At 34.1% G+C, this 20,437-nt stretch overlaps 1 protein-coding gene across 7 annotated transcripts in view; it reads right to left on the bottom strand.

Annotated features, from left to right (window-relative positions):
- The window catches only part of LOC100374809 (uncharacterized), an 89,788-nt gene extending 69,737 nt beyond the window's left edge, over window positions 1-20,051 (bottom strand). For 2 of the 7 annotated variants that reach the window (XM_085503513.1, XM_085503517.1), the window contains exons 1-9: window positions 19,940-20,051; window positions 19,266-19,679; window positions 11,438-11,470; window positions 10,777-10,977; window positions 9,696-9,839; window positions 7,507-7,627; window positions 7,182-7,335; window positions 4,419-4,484; window positions 4,134-4,267 (exon numbers count right to left, since the gene is read on the bottom strand). In XM_085503513.1, the coding sequence (XP_085359639.1) occupies window positions 4,134-4,267; window positions 4,419-4,484; window positions 7,182-7,335; window positions 7,507-7,627; window positions 9,696-9,839; window positions 10,777-10,977; window positions 11,438-11,470; window positions 19,266-19,424 (1,012 nt within the window). In that variant the 5' untranslated portion in view covers window positions 19,425-19,679; window positions 19,940-20,051. Of the gene's footprint in view, window positions 1-4,133; window positions 4,268-4,418; window positions 4,485-7,181; window positions 7,336-7,506; window positions 7,628-9,695; window positions 9,840-10,776; window positions 10,978-11,437; window positions 11,471-19,265; window positions 19,680-19,764; window positions 19,914-19,939 lie in introns of those variants that run through there. The other 5 variants (XM_085503515.1, XM_085503514.1, XM_085503516.1 and 2 more) reach the window with 5 other exon arrangements.
- Window positions 20,052-20,437: the final 386 nt, after the last annotated feature.

Genomic DNA, 20,437 nt, shown 5'->3' with positions numbered 1-20,437 from the left:
AACGTGGCTTAGCAGTAACAGTAGTGTTAGATTAGAAAACAGCCTAGATTCATATGAGGTGATACGTCAAGACAGAAATCTTGGTCGCTCAAAAAAACAAAGAGGGGGTGTCGCTGTTCTATTTAAAAGTAAATACAAACAGTACATTACTCATATTTCTGGCAATACAGCACATTTTATTTGGTGTAAGATTGACAAAACAATCTGTGCTACTAATAATGATTTATACATTGGTTGTATTTACATCCCACCTGAGAACTCATTCCTTTATAAGAACAAGAATGTTGATCTGTTTAGTTATCTGGAAAAAGATATTTTACAATTTTCATCCAAAGGTGATGTTCTTCTCGTAGGGGATTTCAATGCTAGAATTGGTAGCCTTGATGATAGAATTGATGATAGCAGAAATATGCATCTACCCTTACCATCCTACTATATTAATGACAATTTTGGCAACAGAAATACTATGGATGTTAATTCATCATGCTGTATTAACAAATTTGGTAAAAAATTAATTCAGTTGTGTATTGATTGCAACCTCATCATTCTGAATGGTAGAACTATTGGTGACTCTGCAGGAAAATACACATGTCACACTCCCCGGGGTAGCAGTACAATCGATTACGGGATAACTTCAAAGAACTTATGTGACTCATTACAATATTTTAAAGTAGTCGATTTGTCTCATTTATCAGACCACTGTGCTTTAACTTTATCTATGAAGTTTAATGTTAACATGTGTCTAAATGAAAATAATAAAAGCAATGATAAATTAGATCCTTTACCATCAAAATATATGTGGAATGACCAGGCTAAGGACAATTATCAAACAAACCTTGAAAAGTTAAATAATAATGAAATTAAGAATTTTATGAGCAAACCTTATAGCATTTATGAGTCAGAAACTGCAGTCACAGATTTTGAAAATTTAATTACAAATATTGCAGACAAATGTCTAAAGAAAATTACTCCTAAACTTAAAAAAAATAAACGCAAAAGCAAACAAAAAAACTGGTTTGACCAGGATTGTTGGTCCCTTCGTAAGGAGTTAAGGAGCCTATCACGTTTATTACAAAAGTATCCTCAAGATCCATATATCCGAGGGAAATTCTTTCAAACCCGTAAACAGTATAAAAAACTAATCAAACATAAAAGTAATCAGAAAATGATTGCACAACTCAAAGAATTGGAAAATTCTAAATCAGACACATCTAAATTTTGGAAGATTCTTCGTGAAATGAATGGCGAGAACCCCAGTAATAATAACGGGAATGTTCAACCTGGTGATTGGTTGGTTTACTTTAAGACCCTACTTAATACTGATAGCAGTACATCAAACTCTGAGATTGCGAATGAACTGGAGAATAGTGAAAAGAGTGCAAGTAGCAACCCCTATTTAGACAGACCAATCTTAAAAAATGAAATAACTAAAGCCATTAGACTTCTTAAAAGTAACAAGGCTTCGGCAGAAGATAGAATTTGCAATGAATTGTTAAAATACGGTGAACATCACTTATTAGATGCAATACATAAACTCTTTAATATTGTTTATAGTTCAAATAACTATCCACATTCTTGGAGCACTGGCCTGTTGGTACCAATCCACAAATCTGGGTCGAAAAATAATCCGGCCAACTACAGGGGAATTGCCATCTCTAGCTGTCTTGGCAAGTTATTCAATAGTATTCTAAATATTAGGCTGACATCATTTTTAGACTCTAATAACATTCTTTCCAGTCGACAGTTCGGATTCAGGCATGATTGTCGAACTACAGACAATCTTTTCATACTAAAAACCCTGGTAAATAAATATCTCTACAGTGGTAAGTCAGAGTGCGCCAATAAACAAAATAACACAAATATTAAAAAATCAAAAAAATTATATGCCTGCTTTATTGACCTTAGAAAGGCCTTTGACAGTGTCTGGCATGATGGTCTATTCAAAAAATTAATCAAATATGGTATAACTGGAAAAATGTATAAAACTATCAAAAACATGTACAGTAAAGTAAAATATAAAGTTAAATGTAAAGAAGGCTTAACAAAACAATTTCAGTCCAATATTGGTGTTAAACAGGGATGTAATCTTAGTCCAACTCTCTTCAATCTTTTTTTAAATGACCTGCCCACTATTTTCAATCCTAATACCTGTGATCCTCCTTATTTAGAAAACTCGCATGTCAGCTGTCTACTCTATGCCGATGATATTGTGATACTTTCTAAAACTAAACAGGGATTACAGACATGTCTTGATAGTTTGGCATTGTATGCTAAAACGTGGAAGCTCTCTGTCAACACTGACAAAACCAAAATTTTAATTTTCAATAAATCAAACAGACGTTTGAATAATGATACATTTTTTCTTGGAGGTATCGAACTTGATACAGTTAAATCTTATAACTATCTGGGACTAGTCATTAGTGCCAATGGTAAATTTAAGGATGGCCTAAAAAACCTTAAACGTAAGGCTCAAAAAGCTCTGTTTTCAATGAAAGCAAAGCTTGGCTCAATACAAAACATAAGTATAAAAGTTTCAATTTCCCTTTTTGACAAACTCATCAGACCTATCCTCATTTATGGTTGTGATGTTTGGGGTGATGAGTTCTCCACTAAATCACCTATTGAAGACGTTCAATTAAGTTATTGTCGGTATCTACTGGGGGTGTCACAACACACACCAATTATGGCCATGTATAGCGAGTTAGGCAGATACCCCCTAGACGTATTTATAAAAAAACAAATAATTAAATATTACAGTCGGGCCATGAATTCTAATAATGCGTTACTCAAGGAAGCTTTTGTGGTTAACCAAAGCATTAAAAGTAAATGGTATCTAGAAGTGACATCATTATTAAACAATATCCAACTATATCATTCAGTTAACAACGGTGATAAACTAACCTCGGCACAAATGAAACAAATTGATTTAGGCATCAAGGATTTATTTCTAACAAGATGGAAAGGTGAGGTCTATAATGATAACCGCACCAAAGCAAATGAGAAAAACAAACTAAGAACATATCGGCTAATCAAATCAGATTTAAAACTTGAGCCATATTTAGTCAAGCTAAAAAACTTTGAACTGCGTAGTGTGCTTACCAAATTCCGTCTTAGTGACCATAGTCTCAAAATTGAAATGGGTCGTCATAAAAAAATCCCACTAAACAACAGGGTTTGTGACATGTGTAACAAAGGTCTAATTGAGGATGAAATGCATTTTCTGCTGGAATGCAACAAATATAATGAGTTGCGTGCCAAACTGTTCAATAAAGCTAAGGATATGATCCCAGCATTTGAAAATAAACCTGCAGAGAAAAAATTCATGGAATTGTTACAGAATGAAAACATTATTATACCAGTAGCACAGTTCATAAGTAAAAGCTTTGAAGTCAGGAAGCAGGGTCTTACTTGACATCTTAATGCCTGCTGTCAATTTTGTAATTTTATATTAGATTGTATTTTAGAGATTTTGTTTTATTTAGTAATTTAGTGATTGTATTTGTTATTTGTTTTTTAGTATATTGTGTTTTTGTTTTGTTTTTTATATATATATATTTCTCCTTGTACTTTGTGACCATTTTCTTTCCCTCCGGGGATTGTGTAAGAGTCAATAAGTAAATAAATAAATAAATAATATGAACAGGAACTCACACGCAAGCCAATGAAAACAGTGGCTGGTTTCAAAGCAATTTTGTTTCAGACAAGACATGGATTTTACTGTGATAAAACACAATTGAACGTACCGGTACGTTGTTATATTATAAGCAAACGTTACAAGCCTTTGTATTACCCCTGGCATAGGGCTTTTTTGCTACTAGCAAACGATACATTTTTCCACTCGCATATGCCGTTTTTACCACTAGCATATGGCATATTTTGCTACTTGCGACTCGCAACTTGGTACTCGCATACGGCACTATTTCTAGGTCGTACATACCTGATATTACGTGCCATTTAAGCCATTCAGTGTACCAGTTTGAGAACCAAGGTCATTTTGATTTTTTATTCCAGTGATGTTTTCAAGAATGGCAAATATTATGTCTCTGCATCATGTGACAGCATTTCAACCAATCAATGGATCTGACATGTATACAGCACCCAGGAGACAACAAATATGTCAATCAATTAATTACCTTTTGGCTTTTTTTTTGGTGGCTTTTTCTTTGACATGTCTTCCAACATTTGTGCCTCTGCTTGCATATCATGCATCTGAGCCAGTATGACAGGATCATTGCCACCACTCTGTAAGTATGCCAATCTCATGGCACTGGAAATAACATGACCATTATTAATAATAAATTTGGGTTTTTGATAAAATAAATCACTGATCAATATGCAGCACAAGAGTTAAACATGATTAAATTTCAAAGATAGTCTCTCATAAAATTAATGTTGTTTGTTTGCTTGTTGTTATTTACCTTATTTCTGATACCAATGATCCAGTGTGATAGGGAATACTAATAATCTTTTTCCGACTTGGTGGTCTAAAAAAACAAAAAGTATAAAATATATTAAACATTGCAGCTCTGTTGCAAACCACTAGATCAGTGTGCAGCTCTGTTGCAAACCACTAAATCAGTGTGCAGCTCTGTTGCAAACCACTAGATCAGTGTGCAGCTCTGTTGCAAACCACTTGATCAGTGTGCAGCTCTGTTGAAAACCACTAAATCAATGTGCAGCTCTGTTGCAAACCTCTCACCCTGTGTGCAGCTCTGTTTCAAACCACTAGATCAGTGTGCAGCTCTGTTGCAAACCACTAGATCAGTGTGCAGCTCTGTTTCAAACCACTTGATCAGTGTGCAGCTCTGTTTCAAACCACTAGATCAGTGTGCAGCTCTGTTGCAAACCACTAAATCAGAGTGCAACTCTGTTGCAAACCACTAAATCAGTGTGCAGCTCTGTTTCAAACCACTTGATCAGTGTGCAGCTCTGTTGCAAACCACTTGATCAGTGTGCAGCTCTGTTGCAAACCACTTGATCAGTGTGCAGCTCTGTTGCAAACCACTAAATCAGTGTGCAGCTCTGTTGTAAACCACTAGATCAGTGTGCAGCTCTGTTGCAAACCACTTGATCAGTGTGCAGCTCTGTTGCAAACCACTAGACCAGTGTGCAGCTCTGTTGCAAACCACTAAATCAGTGTGCAGCTCTGTTGCAAACCACTAGATCAATGTGCAGCTCTGTTGCAAACCACTAAATCAGTGTGCAGCTCTGTTGCAAACCACTAGATCAGTGTGCAGCTCTGTTGCAAACCACTAAATCAGTGTGCAGCTCTGTTGCAAACCACTAGATCAGTGTGCAGCTCTGTTGCAAACCACTTGATCAGTGTGCAGCTCTGTTGCAAACCACTTGATCAGTGTGCAGCTCTGTTGCAAACCACTAAATCAGTGTGCAGCTCTGTTGTAAACCACTAGATCAGTGTGCAGCTCTGTTGCAAACCACTTGATCAGTGTGCAGCTCTGTTGCAAACCACTTGATCAGTGTGCAGCTCTGTTGCAAACCACTAAATCAGTGTGCAGCTCTGTTGAAAACCACTAAATCAGTGTGCAGCTCTGTTGCAAACCACTTGATCAGTGTGCAGCTCTGTTGAAAACCACTTGATCAGTGTGCAGCTCTGTTGCAAACCACTAAATCAGTGTGCAGCTCTGTTGAAAACCACTAAATCAGTGTGCAGCTCTGTTGAAAACCACTAGATCAATGTGCAGCTCTGTTGCAAACCTCTCACCCTGTGTGCAGCTCTGTTGCAAACCACTAAATCAGTGTGCAGCTCTGTTGAAAACCACTAAATCAGTGTGCAGCTCTGTTGCAAACCACTAGATCAGTGTGCAGCTCTGTTGAAAACCATTTGATCAATGTGCAGCTCTGTTGCAAACCACTAAATCAGTGTGCAACTCTGTTGCAAACCTCTCACCCTGTGTGCAGCTCTGTTGCAAACCACTAAATCAGTGTGCAGCTCTGTTGCAAACCACTAGATCAGTGTGCAGCTCTGTTGCAAACCACTTGATCAGTGTGCAGCTCTGTTGCAAACGACTACCGTAGATCTGTGTGCAGCTCTGTTGCAAACCACTAGATCAGTGTGCAGCTCTGTTGCAAACCACTTGATCAGTGTGCAGCTCTGTTGCAAACCACTAAATCAGTGTGCAGCTCTGTTGCAAACCACTAGATCAATGTGCAGCTCTGTTGAAAACCATTTGATCAATGTGCAGCTCTGTTGCAAACCACTAAATCAGAGTGCAACTCTGTTGCAAACCTCTCACCCTGTGTGCAGCTCTGTTGCAAACCACTAAATCAGTGTGCAGCTCTGTTGAAAACCACTAAATCAGTGTGCAGCTCTGTTGCAAACCACTAGATCAGTGTGCAGCTCTGTTGCAAACCACTTGATCAGTGTGCAGCTCTGTTGCAAACGACTAGATCTGTGTGCAGCTCTGTTGCAAACCACTAGATCAGTGTGCAGCTCTGTTGCAAACCACTTGATCAGTGTGCAGCTCTGTTGCAAACCACTAAATCAGTGTGCAGCTCTGTTGCAAACCACTAGATCAATGTGCAGCTCTGTTGCAAACCTCTCACCCTGTGTGCAGCTCTGTTGCAAACCACTAAATCAGTGTGCAGGTCTGTTGCAAACCACTAAATCAGTGTGCAGCTCTGTTGCAAACCATTAGATCAGTGTGCAGCTCTGTTGCAAACCACTAGATCAGTGTGCAGCTCTGTTGCAAACCACTAAATCAGTATGTAGCTCTGTTGAAAACCACTAGATCAGTGTGCAGCTCTGTTGCAAACCACTAGATCAGTGTGCAGCTCTGTTGCAAACCACTTGATCAGTGTGCAGCTCTGTTGCAAACCACTAGATCAGTGTGCAGCTCTGTTGCAAACCACTAGATCAGTGTGCAGCTCTGTTGAAAACCACTTGATCAGTGTGCAGCAATAAACATGCTGGAACTGAAATGCAAGTTTTATTGAAAGCAAATGTTTTATGGTGATAACTGTATTGTCAACATGGAGCTTACCTATCCATGCTAGTCACAATAAGACATTGTATTCATAACCTAAATTATACCGATACTCTAATTTAGTAGGCATCAGGTAAGATTGAAATGTTCGAAAAAAGATGTCTTAATTAGAACATTTATGGTAAACACACTGGTACTAGCTAGGATTGATTGTGACATGTTTGTTGGTTAACATACTTATGTTGCATTGCAATCAATTGTCTTTTAAGTTCTTCTAATGTTTTTTGATTTCTTCTTTCTTGGTCCTTCAATGCACCAATCATCCGCTCCATAGTTGAATCACTGCTCTTTAATTCTTGACGCCCAAGTTCTTCTAATCTGCGTCTAATTTCTACAAATTAAAAGAATGTTTGTATATTAAGAACACAAAATTTATGCAGGTTTTTTTGTGAAAAGTGAAAAAAGTTGATCTATTTTGAAAACACTACATACCTTCTTTCTGCCGTTTCAGATCCATGTTTCTATCTTACAAAAGTTGATCCATTTTGAAAACACTACATACCTTCTTTCTGCCGTTCCAGATCCATGTTTCTATCTTGTAAATCTCGGAGTTGCACTCCATGTTGTTCTGCCAAGCTTCTCAAATGTGCTTGATGTTCTCTTTTCCATCTTGGACTAACATCCTACAAGAAGACCAAACAAGACACATATTATAAAGGACTAACATCCTACAAGAAGACCCAAACAAGACACATATTATAAAGGACTAACATCCTACAAGAAGACCAAACAAGACACATATTATAAAGGACTAACATCCTACAAGAAGACCCATACAAGACACATATTATAAAAATGTAATGCTTGTGCAATTAGTCAATTTACTATTTGCTGTTATGCATCTTGTTATGAATTGCACTTAAAGCCCAGTAGCAGTAACTGATACGGTTTTCAGCAAAATACATTTCATTCCACTCAGCAAAATTTAAAATCTTGCTAACTAAAATCTAAGCATACATTATAATATATTTCATCAGAAATAAATCAAAACCGTGCAGTCTGAAATACAATATTTTTCTTGATTCTCCCACTACTGAACTATACCTATAAGCACACATGTAGATCAGTTAAAAAGGTGTCTTGAAATTCTCTTACATTTCATTAATTATTCTATAAACGTATAAATATATTCTATAGAAATATTACATTTGTTTAGATTTGTATTAAATGCTTGAGAACCTTACAATGATCTTTAAAAATTAATTTCTACAATATTCTTTTAAAACTTATTATAGTTGTCTATTTAATTTTTAGAAGAATTATAATATTATTGTTAATACCGGGGGTATATAGTTTTCAAAGGTGCAATATTTTATACATTGAATTACACCAGAACACACTTCATTGGAGCAAACTCTGTTTGATAATGTGCAAATTAGGTTTCACTATCAAATTAAAAATGCTTCTACCATATACAGAATGCATAATTACATATAAAGTTTCTTAAAATCTGCTGTTACATTTGTATAATGTTTGGGCAGTTTATGGTTTACCCCTATTAACCTACATGTATAAACTCAAACCCACCCGAACACCAGTCAAACAGAAACCCAAATTAAATCCATCTTAACACATAGTTAACTCAAATTTCTCACAATCTAACCCCTCCATATTCCCAAATACCACTCATTCAGCTAACCAAATATTCTCTGCCCATCTAAGTCATTGGGAACAACCAATGAAAATGGTATTGAAAAATACAGCATTTCAAATACAAGTAAAGTACATGACAATTATTCCATAAAACTAATGAAGTACACATACAATAAACAAAAATAATAGTTCACTAACATATCACTAGCACACAGTACAACAAGCTACATAGAAACCAACATTTTGATAAAGATTTGATTCTAGATTAAAAACAAAGTAGTTAATTTCAATATTACAATCAAAGTCATTTAATCTGCATGTAAGGAATTCCAACAGCAGTGATTATATCATACATGCATTTAATAATATAGACATCAATAAAGGTAACACACAGGACTAAAATATTTCTCAAAAAAACATTATTTTAAAACAATATAGCAACATAACACAGTGCATATGCCTGGAACATGCCACATTGAATGTTTTATGCAAATTTGTATGTGATGTTTTATTTTAGTTTCAAGATAGTGAATATTATTCACAATTACAACAAGACTACTTCAAAAATATCAATAATGTAGTGAAACACTTTGCTATTAGTCTTAAACATTAACACTACCGGTAGTTGCTATTGACCAGAATAGTGAAACACTTTGATATTAGTCTTAAACAGTCAGAATAGTGAAACACTTTGTTATTAGTCTTAAACATTAACACTAGTTGCTATTTGTCAGAATAGTGAAACATTTTGCTATTAGTCTTAAACATTAACACTAGTTGCTATTTGTCAGAATAGTGAAACATTTTGCTATTAGTCTTAAACATTAACACTAGTTGCTATTTGTCAGAATAGTGAAACACTTTGATATTAGTCTTAAACATTAACACTAGTTTCTATTTGTCAGAATAGTCCAGATAAGATCAGTTACACAAATACTTATTGACTAACCAACCCTTCTTCAGCCAATCAGAAAAGTAGTTTACCTTTATAACTTCTATACTACATGCATTATGCAGAGGATAAAAAAAAAACTATAAAAGGGGTGCAAGAAAATTAGATTATGGTATTTGTAGAAGAGTGATCATGTGATCACTTACATCATCATCATCTGACATATATGGTAATGTCATGTCAGATAATCTGCTAATAGCTCCCTGTCTTATGGGGCTTCTTGCAATGATGTCCGTTACATCTCTCAACTGAGTTCTCAACTTTTCTTCTCTTCCTTTAACATCATCATACTGAAATAACAAACCAAGGAAGATCTGTTGGAATATGATTTAATGGAAACTCATTTTCAAATTGTTTTTTTTTTTCTTCAAATTTTAAATCTATAATAGTTGTGTTACATAGTGTACTAGATTCTTTGTCAGAGAACCAAAATGTATAGAAATAAAATGCCAGGAGGTAAGGAGTGGAAATGTCATGAAATATGACCAAGTTGGCAAAATAGCCACTGGTTTCTATGGTGACATTATTTTTATATCTCAAATTATTGTTTCCCTGACTTATAGGATCTAAAATTCATCTATTCTTATTAATAAGTATCCTAATTTTATTATTGACGTATAAGACAGTCTATTTCCAGGTTGATAACATTATATACGATGGGAAGTTAAGTTTTCTACCCATAATGCATTGTTGCATATATTTGCAGTAACATGCTCATGAAATTTGAATTAAGCTCAAACTGCCTTTGAATGATTTCTTGTCTTGTTTATTACTTCTGACTATATTATAAATAATATTCATATGATACTTATCAGATAGATATTTATCCCAAACCATGTCAAATTTCAATACATATTTTCTCTCACCTCTAAAATATATTCAGAAAATCTTCAACTGAATTGGAAATATTATTTGAAACTCACCAAATATTTTAGGAGAATCCCTTACATAAAAATATATTTATCAATTTATGGTGTTTTTAAAATCATCCTAAATAAATTCAGTCTTATTTGTTATCAATTTGAATATTTCTAAAATCATGCACAATCAGGCATGAATTTGTTTTGTGAAATATTTCAAAATAAAATAAAATTTATTTAAAAAAGGAAAATTCCAACAATGGATTATTTTGTTATATATTATAAAACTAACATAATTGATCTATCCTAGGATGAAATTATTTCATATTTTCTGGATAAAAATATTTTTCAAATAGTGGTTGGCTACCTCTGCATTAAGTTCCCATAAATCCTTACTGGGACTTTTGTTCATGGGACTGTTACGATGTAGAATTTTTTTCACTGATGCAGCTTTTCTTCGTTCGGCTCGTTCTTTTGCTTTCAAGTCTTCTAAAAATATTTTTTCCTTTGTGTCCATAAGGTTTCGCTGCTGCCTCTGCCACAGTTTCATCTTTTGGAGTTCACTGACCTTTTAGTGAGGAGAAGGTCAGGTGACAAGGTCAGGTGATTTGATTTCTCAATTAAAATAAGTACAGAAATATAAAGATAAAAGAACACAACAGACAAAATATCATGTGTCATGAGAAATTTGTTGAAAAATTGAAATTCATATAATTTTCATAAATCTGCTCTATAATACATACATGCCTAATATGAAATGCATTTACATCATATACCACAATGCATTGCAGGCATCACAATCACATGACTTTCAACCAATCAATACGGCTCAATCATGAATGAATACCATAACCATGAGATGCAGTTAGAAACCACCATATATATTAGTTATGCTATTAGGATTACTTTGTAAATATAAATAAGTTAGGAATTTGTTGTTTATTATATTTAGTAAAAATATATCCGCAAACCAAATGAAAAGATGGAGATGAAACGTTAACAGTTAACTTTATATGTTGACAGCCTACCTGCTCATAACCTGCTGGGTGCATGGATCGTTGCTATGGAGATGGGAAGAAAACACCACATCAAATACAAAATAGATATTTAATCACATGCATTATATTTATAAATAATATCAAGTGTAATTTTATGTTAACATAAAAGATGATACATATGACACTGTTTATTAGTAAAAAAAAATAAGCAGCCATTCAACTCCACTGTTTGTAATGCATGGTGTGAATGCAGTACCACTAGGGGCCACTGTAGTTAGTTGGTGTTCATTGTTGTTGCCCCCTGAGAATCTACATCCTTAAACACTGCAATCTTTGTTTTTGAAGTGTCTTTTTAAATTAGTATTATAAAAGCTCTATCAATCTGTTCTAATAGCTGAAACAAATTCCTGTGAATTTTCATTTGTCAAATGAACTGTTTGTCAAAAATAGAATACATATTTTTTAGTACAATTTTCTTTTCCAAAGTGGATGCAACGTTTTGCTTTTTATGTATTTTTTTTTATATTGTTTTTGATTTGATAACTTTAGACTAAACAGATTTTTTATTAGCTTCAGAACTTGATCAAAGTTTGGCACCCAATTCATAGGAGTGCTTATATATTGATTTTCTGACATCTTGTTTTCTGTAAAGATTTTATTGGTAGGTTTGCAAATGTGTATCAAACTGTGCAAAAACTAGCAATGCCGGACAGAAATTTTTCCCTTAATATATCTTTCCCTTCCATCTTTGTTTTTTAATGTGAAAAACATACTGAAAACCATTAAATTGTAAACACATTAAAATGGTTAATGATACTGAGTAATGTGATTGTACTTTGTTATCAGCCTTCCTGTTCAGTTCTAAATGTATTTTTCATATGTATACAATGGTCAGGAAAGACTATAAATTTCTGAAAGCAATAAATGAGTAAAAAGGTTACACAGGCACTTTAAAATTCCCATTCAGTATTCAATAGCAGGGATAAGTTAAAAAAAAAACCTCCAAATACAAACCATCTCTAACTGAAAATTGCCTGGATTACTTGATAATATACAGCATATACTTTGTCGTGAGTACACTTCAGTTAAATAGTATTTTGATGTTCATAGATGTCTGTCTTTTACCTCCATGTTTTAGGTGATTAAGTTGTAGTCAATAATTACTAAATGTTTATACATTAATAGGAAAGAGAAACAGATGTTTACACCTGTATATCCAGTCATGCAATGGTATAGATGCATATTAACAAATAATTTTGATTTACAAATAAATTGATTTGTGAATCCAATTATCATGTGTCAGCTTACTTAAATCATTAAGTTTACTAAGCCGAAAATAATTACTTTAAAATTAACCCAATTTCATCAAAATGAAATAAATGTGGAAACATTCATTTAGTGTTCTGCGAAATCAAATAGTTGTGCTAGTTACATATCATTTTCTCATATGTCTTTACTTGATATATATTTGTATTACAGAAACACTCATGAAATCATAACCATACGTGACTATGTATACATGTAACAGCAGATAATCCATCATGGTTGTGGTGTGGAGTGGTGAGCTGGTACATACCGTCAAAATGCAGCATGTGACCCTTTAACGTATGTGACTGCATATGTAGTGTGGTACAAACATAAGCTGGTGAGATGCTTTATGGGTATACAAACACTTATCTTGTTTGCCTACAGGCAGTATAACTCAAGTAGCTGGTGATCTAGAGATACTAATCTGACTTTCATGTCAATAATGACACAATCGTTTTTGTGCTTTAAGAATGAGACAGATTGCTAAAACAGCATAACTGATCAAACAGAGATTTCTGGTGCACTTTGCAGTTACAGCTTGGAACAGTCGATATGAAACTACAAAATAATATATTACATTCAGGTATTTTGAAATATAATAAAACTGAAGGCTTAAATTCACATTAGAGTAAACCGCCTTGTGAATTTCACTGCAGTCATTGAAACAGGGAGTCAAAAGGATTTTCGCGAATTTTAATAAATTGTAATTGAATATTAACCAAAAGTAGATGCATATAACTACAAAATGTATGCATGTACAAATATCCCCAGGTTAAATTATTACCAAAGGGTTCAAGAATATATTTCTTTAGTTTGTTAATAAATAAGAATGCATGCTTCATCATATTATCTTGTTTCACACATAAAAATGAACATGACTGAACATGAATAATAAAATGAATAAAGTCTGTGTCATTATTAGCATTGATTGTCTGTCTTTAATAGTAAGATCACCTTGGAAGTCCTTCGACTCCTTGCATTACATATTATCTATTATGGCATTTGTGTACTAGTAGTGACAACCAAACTGTGTTCAGCAAGATACATTACAACAAATCAATAATGCAGCACGAATACAACAATAGAATTACATTTTGAAAGAGGTGATCCGCAACCAGTAAACAGGTTTACAGCCAAGAGTTCATTTTATTTTAAATAAAAAAATCTGTGTTTATTACAATCAATGAGATTTTAAATTTTGAAATTATCCAAATTGATTTTTTTTTGGCCTGAACTGGGAATTACAAACAACATTGAATATTATATTAAACATATTGTTAACTGATCCCTTATGGAAAGCAGCTGTAGTTGAACTAAGGCTATGTATTTCAATAAATAGATGTAAAAACAAACAATGGAAGTTTAACGAATTCACTATTGTTGGTGAAACGCTCTTTTCTTGTCAATTGTTAAGACAATTTAAGGTTGATGAACCAACCAATTACTGAATGGTGTCATTGTGGCTTTTAAAACAGTTCGACCATTAATGAAAAGCCCTACACGGGTATAGTCTGTTTACTGTTGCTAACAGGGTTGCTAGGAGCATTGTTTGCAAGACATAAAAGATTTTGTTGGCAAGAATGAGGATTTTAGTGACCCTAAACAATGAAATGTAACCCGTGGATCAAAAGAGTGTCATGATTGAACACAGTTATATGAGAGTATGTTTGTAGCTAACAATCACAACTGTTATGGCAAAACATAAAACCTGAACAAATATTTCATGTCACATACATTTTAAAAATTGATTTTTCAATGCTTAACAATTTAGCAACTGTTAGCTGGAATTAATTACAATTTGTAAAATTTCAATTATAATTTTTCTAAAAATAACAATTGTTAATAAGATTAGATAGGCTCCACACCTCACCATAAATCCTATAAGATTGTCAAACCAGCAGTTGGTTTAAATTGCCATGGAAACGAGTAAATCAGCTTCAGTAACTGAGCAGCATATCAAGTACAACATAAAAGAGACTATATTCTGACAAATTAACCTTGAAAGTAAACAATCTGTTTACTCTGCATAAACAAGGCAAAATGGTTCTTTTAAAAACACAAACTACATTTAAAATATCTTTATTCTGTCATTGAAATACCAATCTGCTTTTAGTGAAATATTAATTTGTTCATCATTATCTTATTTTGAAAATGATTAGTATTATTTGCTTCTTATGTAATATACTGTGAGCTATCAATCAATGAATTTTATTAAAAAGTTTCTGGTAGGAACATATATAGCATTGCTGAGATTAAATTAAATGAAAATCACGGTGACTAAAGAACACTAGAGAAATGAAAATCACGGTGACCAAAGAACACCAGAGAAATGAAAATCATGGTGACTAAAGAACACCAGAGAAATGAAAATCACAGTGACTAAAGAACACCAGAGAAATGATATAATCACGGTGACTAAAGAACACCAGAGAAATGAAAATCACATTGAACAAAGAACACCAGAGAAATGAAAATCATGGTGACAAAAGAACACCAGAGAAATGAAAATCATGGTGACTAAAGAACACCAGAGAAATGAAAATCACATTGACCAAAGAACACCAGAGAAATGAAAATCATGGTGACTAAAGAACACCAGAGAAATGAAAATCACATTGACCAAAGAACACCAGAGAAATGAAAATCACATTGACCAAAGAACACCTGAGAAATGAAAATTACGGTGACTAAAGAACACCAGAGAAATGAAAATCACATTGACCAAAGAACACCAGAGAAATGAAAATCATGGTGACTAAAGAATACCAGAAAAATGAAAATCACGGTGACTAAAGAACACCAGAGAAATGAAAATCACATTGACCAAAGAACACCAGAGAAATGAAAATCACATTGACCAAAGTACACCAGAGAAATGAAAATCATGGTGACTAAAGAATACCAGAAACATGAAAATCATGGTGACTAAAGAACACCAGAGAAATGAAAATCACATTGACCAAAGAACACCAGAGAAATGAAAATCACGGTGACCAAAGAAAACCAGAGAAATGAAAATCACGATGACCAAACAACACTAGAGAAATGAAAATCATGGTGACTAAATAACACCAAAGAAATGATATAATCACGGTGACCAAAAAACACCAGAGAAATGAAAATCATGGTGACTAAAGAACACCAGAGAAATGAAAATTACGGTGACTAAAGAACACCAGGGAAATGATGTAATCACGGTGACCAAAGAACACCAGAGAAATGAAAATCACATTGACCAAAGAAAACCAGAGAAATGAAAATCACGGTGACTAAATAAAACTAGAGAACTAAAAATCACGGTGACTAAAGAACACCAGAGAAATGAAAATCACGGTGACCAAAGAACACCAGAGAAATGAAAATCACATTGACCAAAGAACACCAGAGAATTTAAAATCACATTGACCAAAGAACACCAGAGAAATGAAAATCACATTCACCAAAGAACGCCAGAGAAATGAAAATCACATTGACCAAAGAACACCAGAGAAATGAAAATCACGGTGACTAAAGAACACCAGAGAAATGAAAATCACATTGACCAAAGAACACCAGAGAAATGAAAAACATGGTGACTAAAGAATACCAGAAAAATGAAAATCACGGTGACTAAAGATCACCAGAGAAATGAAAATCACATTGACCAAAGAACACCAGAGAAATGAAAATCACATTGACCAAAGAACATCAGAGAAATGAAAATCACATTGACCAAAGAACACCAGAGAAATGAAAATCATGGTGACTAAAGAATACCAGAGAAATGAAAATTACGGTGACCAAAGAAAACCAGAGAAATGAAAATAACATTGACCAAAGAAAACCACAGAAATGAAAATCACGGTGACTAAATAAAACTAGAGAACTAAAAATCACGGTGACTAAAGAACACCAGAGAAATGAAAATCACGGCGACCAAAGAACACTAGAGAAATGAAAATCACATTGACCAAAGAACACCAGAGAAATGAAAATCACGGTGACTAAAGAATACCAGAGAAATGAAAATTATGGTGACCAAAGAACACCAGAGAAATGAAAATCACATTGACAAGAGAACACCAGAGAAATGAAAATCACGGTGACTAAAGAATACCAGAGAAATGAAAATCACAGTGACTAAAGAACACCAGAGAAATGATATAATCACGGTGACTAAAGAACGCCGGAGAAATGAAAATCATATTGACCAAAGAACACCAGAGAAATGAAAATCACATTGACCAAAGAACACCTGAGAAATGAAAATCACGGTGACTAAAGAACACCAGAGAAATGAAAATCAGATTGACCAAAGAACACCAGAGAAATGAAAATCATGGTGACTAAAGAATACCAGAAAAATGAAAATCACGGTGACTAAAGATCACCAGAGAAATGAAAATCACATTGACCAAAGAACACCTGAGAAATGAAAATCACGGTGATTAAAGAACACCAGAGAAATGAAAATCCCATTGACCAAAGAACACCAGAGAAATGAAAATCACGGTGACCAAAGAAAACCAGAGAAATGAAAATCACGGTGACCAAAGAACACCAGAGAAATGAAAATCACATTGACCAAAGAACACCAGAGAAATGAAAATCATGGTGACTAAAGAACACCAGGGAAATGAAAATTACAGTGACCAATGAACACTAGAGAAATGAAAATCACATTGACCAAAGAATGCCAGAGAAATGAAAATCACATTGACCAATGAACACCAGAGAAATGAAAATCACATTGACCAAAGAACGCCAGAGAAATGAAAGTCACAGTGACCAAAGAACACTAGAGAAATGAAAATCATGGTGACCGAAGAATACCAGAGAAATGAAAATCATGTTGACCAAAGAACACCAGAGAAATGAAAATCATGGTGACCAAAGAACACCAGAGAAATGAAAATCATGGTGACTGAAGTACACCTGAAAAATGAAACATTGACATATCGCTTAATGATCTTGTTTTATACCACAAAATAACTGTGATAATATTGCATATGTTCAACCAAATTTTAATAAAGCAACATTTTTAAGAATAGTTGAATGCTGTATTAATAAGACGCTAACCACTAAATATTATCATACTGACCTATTGTCTACTTACTCTGAAGAAATTAATTATTTCATGTTTTTGAAAACAGCTGATTGACATGTATATTTTTAAATTACTAAACAATTTGCAAAACCACCTGTTACTACAGTGCCAATAAATAAATACAATAAAAGGAAATAACATATGGACAGCAGTGTTAAAGTTTACTAACATTATGACACATTGCATATATTAATTATGATAATTTCATATATCACTTTGAACACATTAAGTACATGTTTTACATAAAATGATTAATCTGATAAGCAGAAGTAATGAGTTAATGTTTGAAATATGCTACTTTCTTTACTTGACAGAATTTGATATTTTTAACAAGTTTTTGATCAACTTGACATTAATGCAAAAAGATATAAAACAAAATGATGTGTTATAAGTGTCCCCGATTAATAGCTGCCACATATTTTTAACGGGCTTGGTAGGTTAGATTTTTTGATATGTGGTTTATATAAGTGGAATGTTACTATACCAAACAAACACTTCACAAATCTATTCATCAGATCATTTTAATAAATCAGGGTTTGATACGTCTAACATCTATTTATTGTAATATTCTTGCAAACCTGAGAAATGAAATACTAGAATGATAACTTTTTTCACATTATAGTCCACAATATAGTTAAAACTGAATTAGCTTATAATTTTGAATCTATATTTCATATACAATATATTTTTTGTTAATTTATAACTTATCTTTAATTTCACTAAATTTGCTACTAGTAACTTACAGACTGGAATTGGCAGCAAAGGAATCATTTGTGTACTACATGTAAAGTAAATTAAATTTGATTGATTGATGAGCAAAATAGAATTCATTGAGTTTGTCCACAATTTTTGAAATAACAACGATACAGAAAAGCATATCATGTCAAATAATTGACAACAAGTTGTGCTACCATAGGTAGATAGATACATGCAGTATTTAGTTGTTCCAAACAAAAGTGTTGTTTTTTCAACAGTACATAGATGAGTGGTAACACTAGAGGAAACAAAAATGATAAAACAATATACACAATATTGGAAGCCAGGCAGTAATTGAAGCCTATGAAACTTATAATAGTGTCATATATTACACTTAAATTGATTTGTGTTAGTGAAAAGTGTTTGATAAATTCAATCAAATACATTGCCAATACGCCAATCTTCATTTCATGCACAAGCTTGTTCTGACACGGTGCACATAAAATGGCAGGAATAGTGTGAATGGTTGTCATGACAACACACACTGGAATCTGTTCACTCAATTGCTAATTTTTGTGCAAAATTCCAAAAAGAAAACAATAAATACAACAGCTATAACACACATAGAAAATATTAGTTTTGTTCTGAGATACCGGGCTAAAATCCAAGTATTTATTTCTGATGTTTTCTCCTTGTTGACGTGACTCGTTAAACCCATAATGTACGTGCTCACTGGAAAGGGCCATTAATATTATTTTTTAATCTTACCGTTTCCACGTCAGAATCTGAATAATCATCACTTGCCAGTGTCATTCTGGTGGTGGTTCGTCCAACGCAGAATTTGTCACGATGTTTTGTCATCATATTGATAGTATTAAAGCTCATACCGCAGTCTGGGCATCGCAATGTTCTGTCGCTTGCCATCATTTTTACAAATCGATTCTTTCACAGGGCGAAGTCCCACGGTAGAGTAGCGGCCTTGTGTTGAAGTAAAACACTGAGTGCTCACAGAATGTCAATAAATAAGCTCCATTCGAGCGTTATATGGCCCTAGTATCACAGCAAAATTGCGCGGAAAAGAGCACGGATATATCCTAGGACGGCGTCCTTCAGAGCCCTGCCATGTTGCTTTAGGCCGACAGTGACTGCGGCCCCAATAACCTCGGACACCGTTTCCAATGCCTGAAAAAATAAAAGGCTATTAACATTAAAATAGGAAGCTTTCAAACTGTCATCTACTGCCTTTGAGCCAAATGAATACTATGACCTCAGCACGTTCTTTGTAATAAAGCAGAAAGCTGTGACGAACGTGAAACACTCATTCCATGCAGCCTTGAGAAGGGGCGGTGACAGCCAATATTATCGATCACGAACTACTGAATATTAAAGTGCACTGATTCCAGTTTCCGAAAAGCCAGTTATGGCATGGTCTATTTACTCACAGAAGTATTGTCACGCTGTTGTTATCACGTGGGCAACCGCCAAAATGACAAAAAGACTGTCAATTATTGTGACCTCTCTCCACTCATCTTTCCGTTTGGTCGACAGACCACCGGTGAGGGCGCTATAGCGTTCTTTTACAATGACTTAACATTTTAGATACAAATACTAAGGAGGTTGATACGTCAATACTGCCCAATATGTTATTTATCGATAATTAAATATCATCTTCATACCTCATATTGCTGCTGTGTCATTCGTGGATGCAAACACACTCGGTCCTGTATTGTTACTGCACTCATCATGGATGCAGACACACCCAGTACTGTATTATTACTGTATCCATCGTGGATGCAGACACACCCTGTACTGTACTGTACTCTGAGGCCTACAAACTTGGCACCAATTTGGACAAAGAAAACGTCAGTAATTGGACCACAGGCATAAAAAATTACTGAACCTTTTGGAAATTAGTGATGTTTGCGAAAAAACCAGTATTA

This window comes from Saccoglossus kowalevskii, chromosome 9 (assembly GCF_978046115.1).
Source record: "Saccoglossus kowalevskii chromosome 9, keSacKowa6.1, whole genome shotgun sequence".
Lineage (NCBI taxonomy): Eukaryota > Metazoa > Hemichordata > Enteropneusta > Harrimaniidae > Saccoglossus > Saccoglossus kowalevskii.
This window is presented reverse-complemented; position numbering and strand designations above follow the sequence as displayed.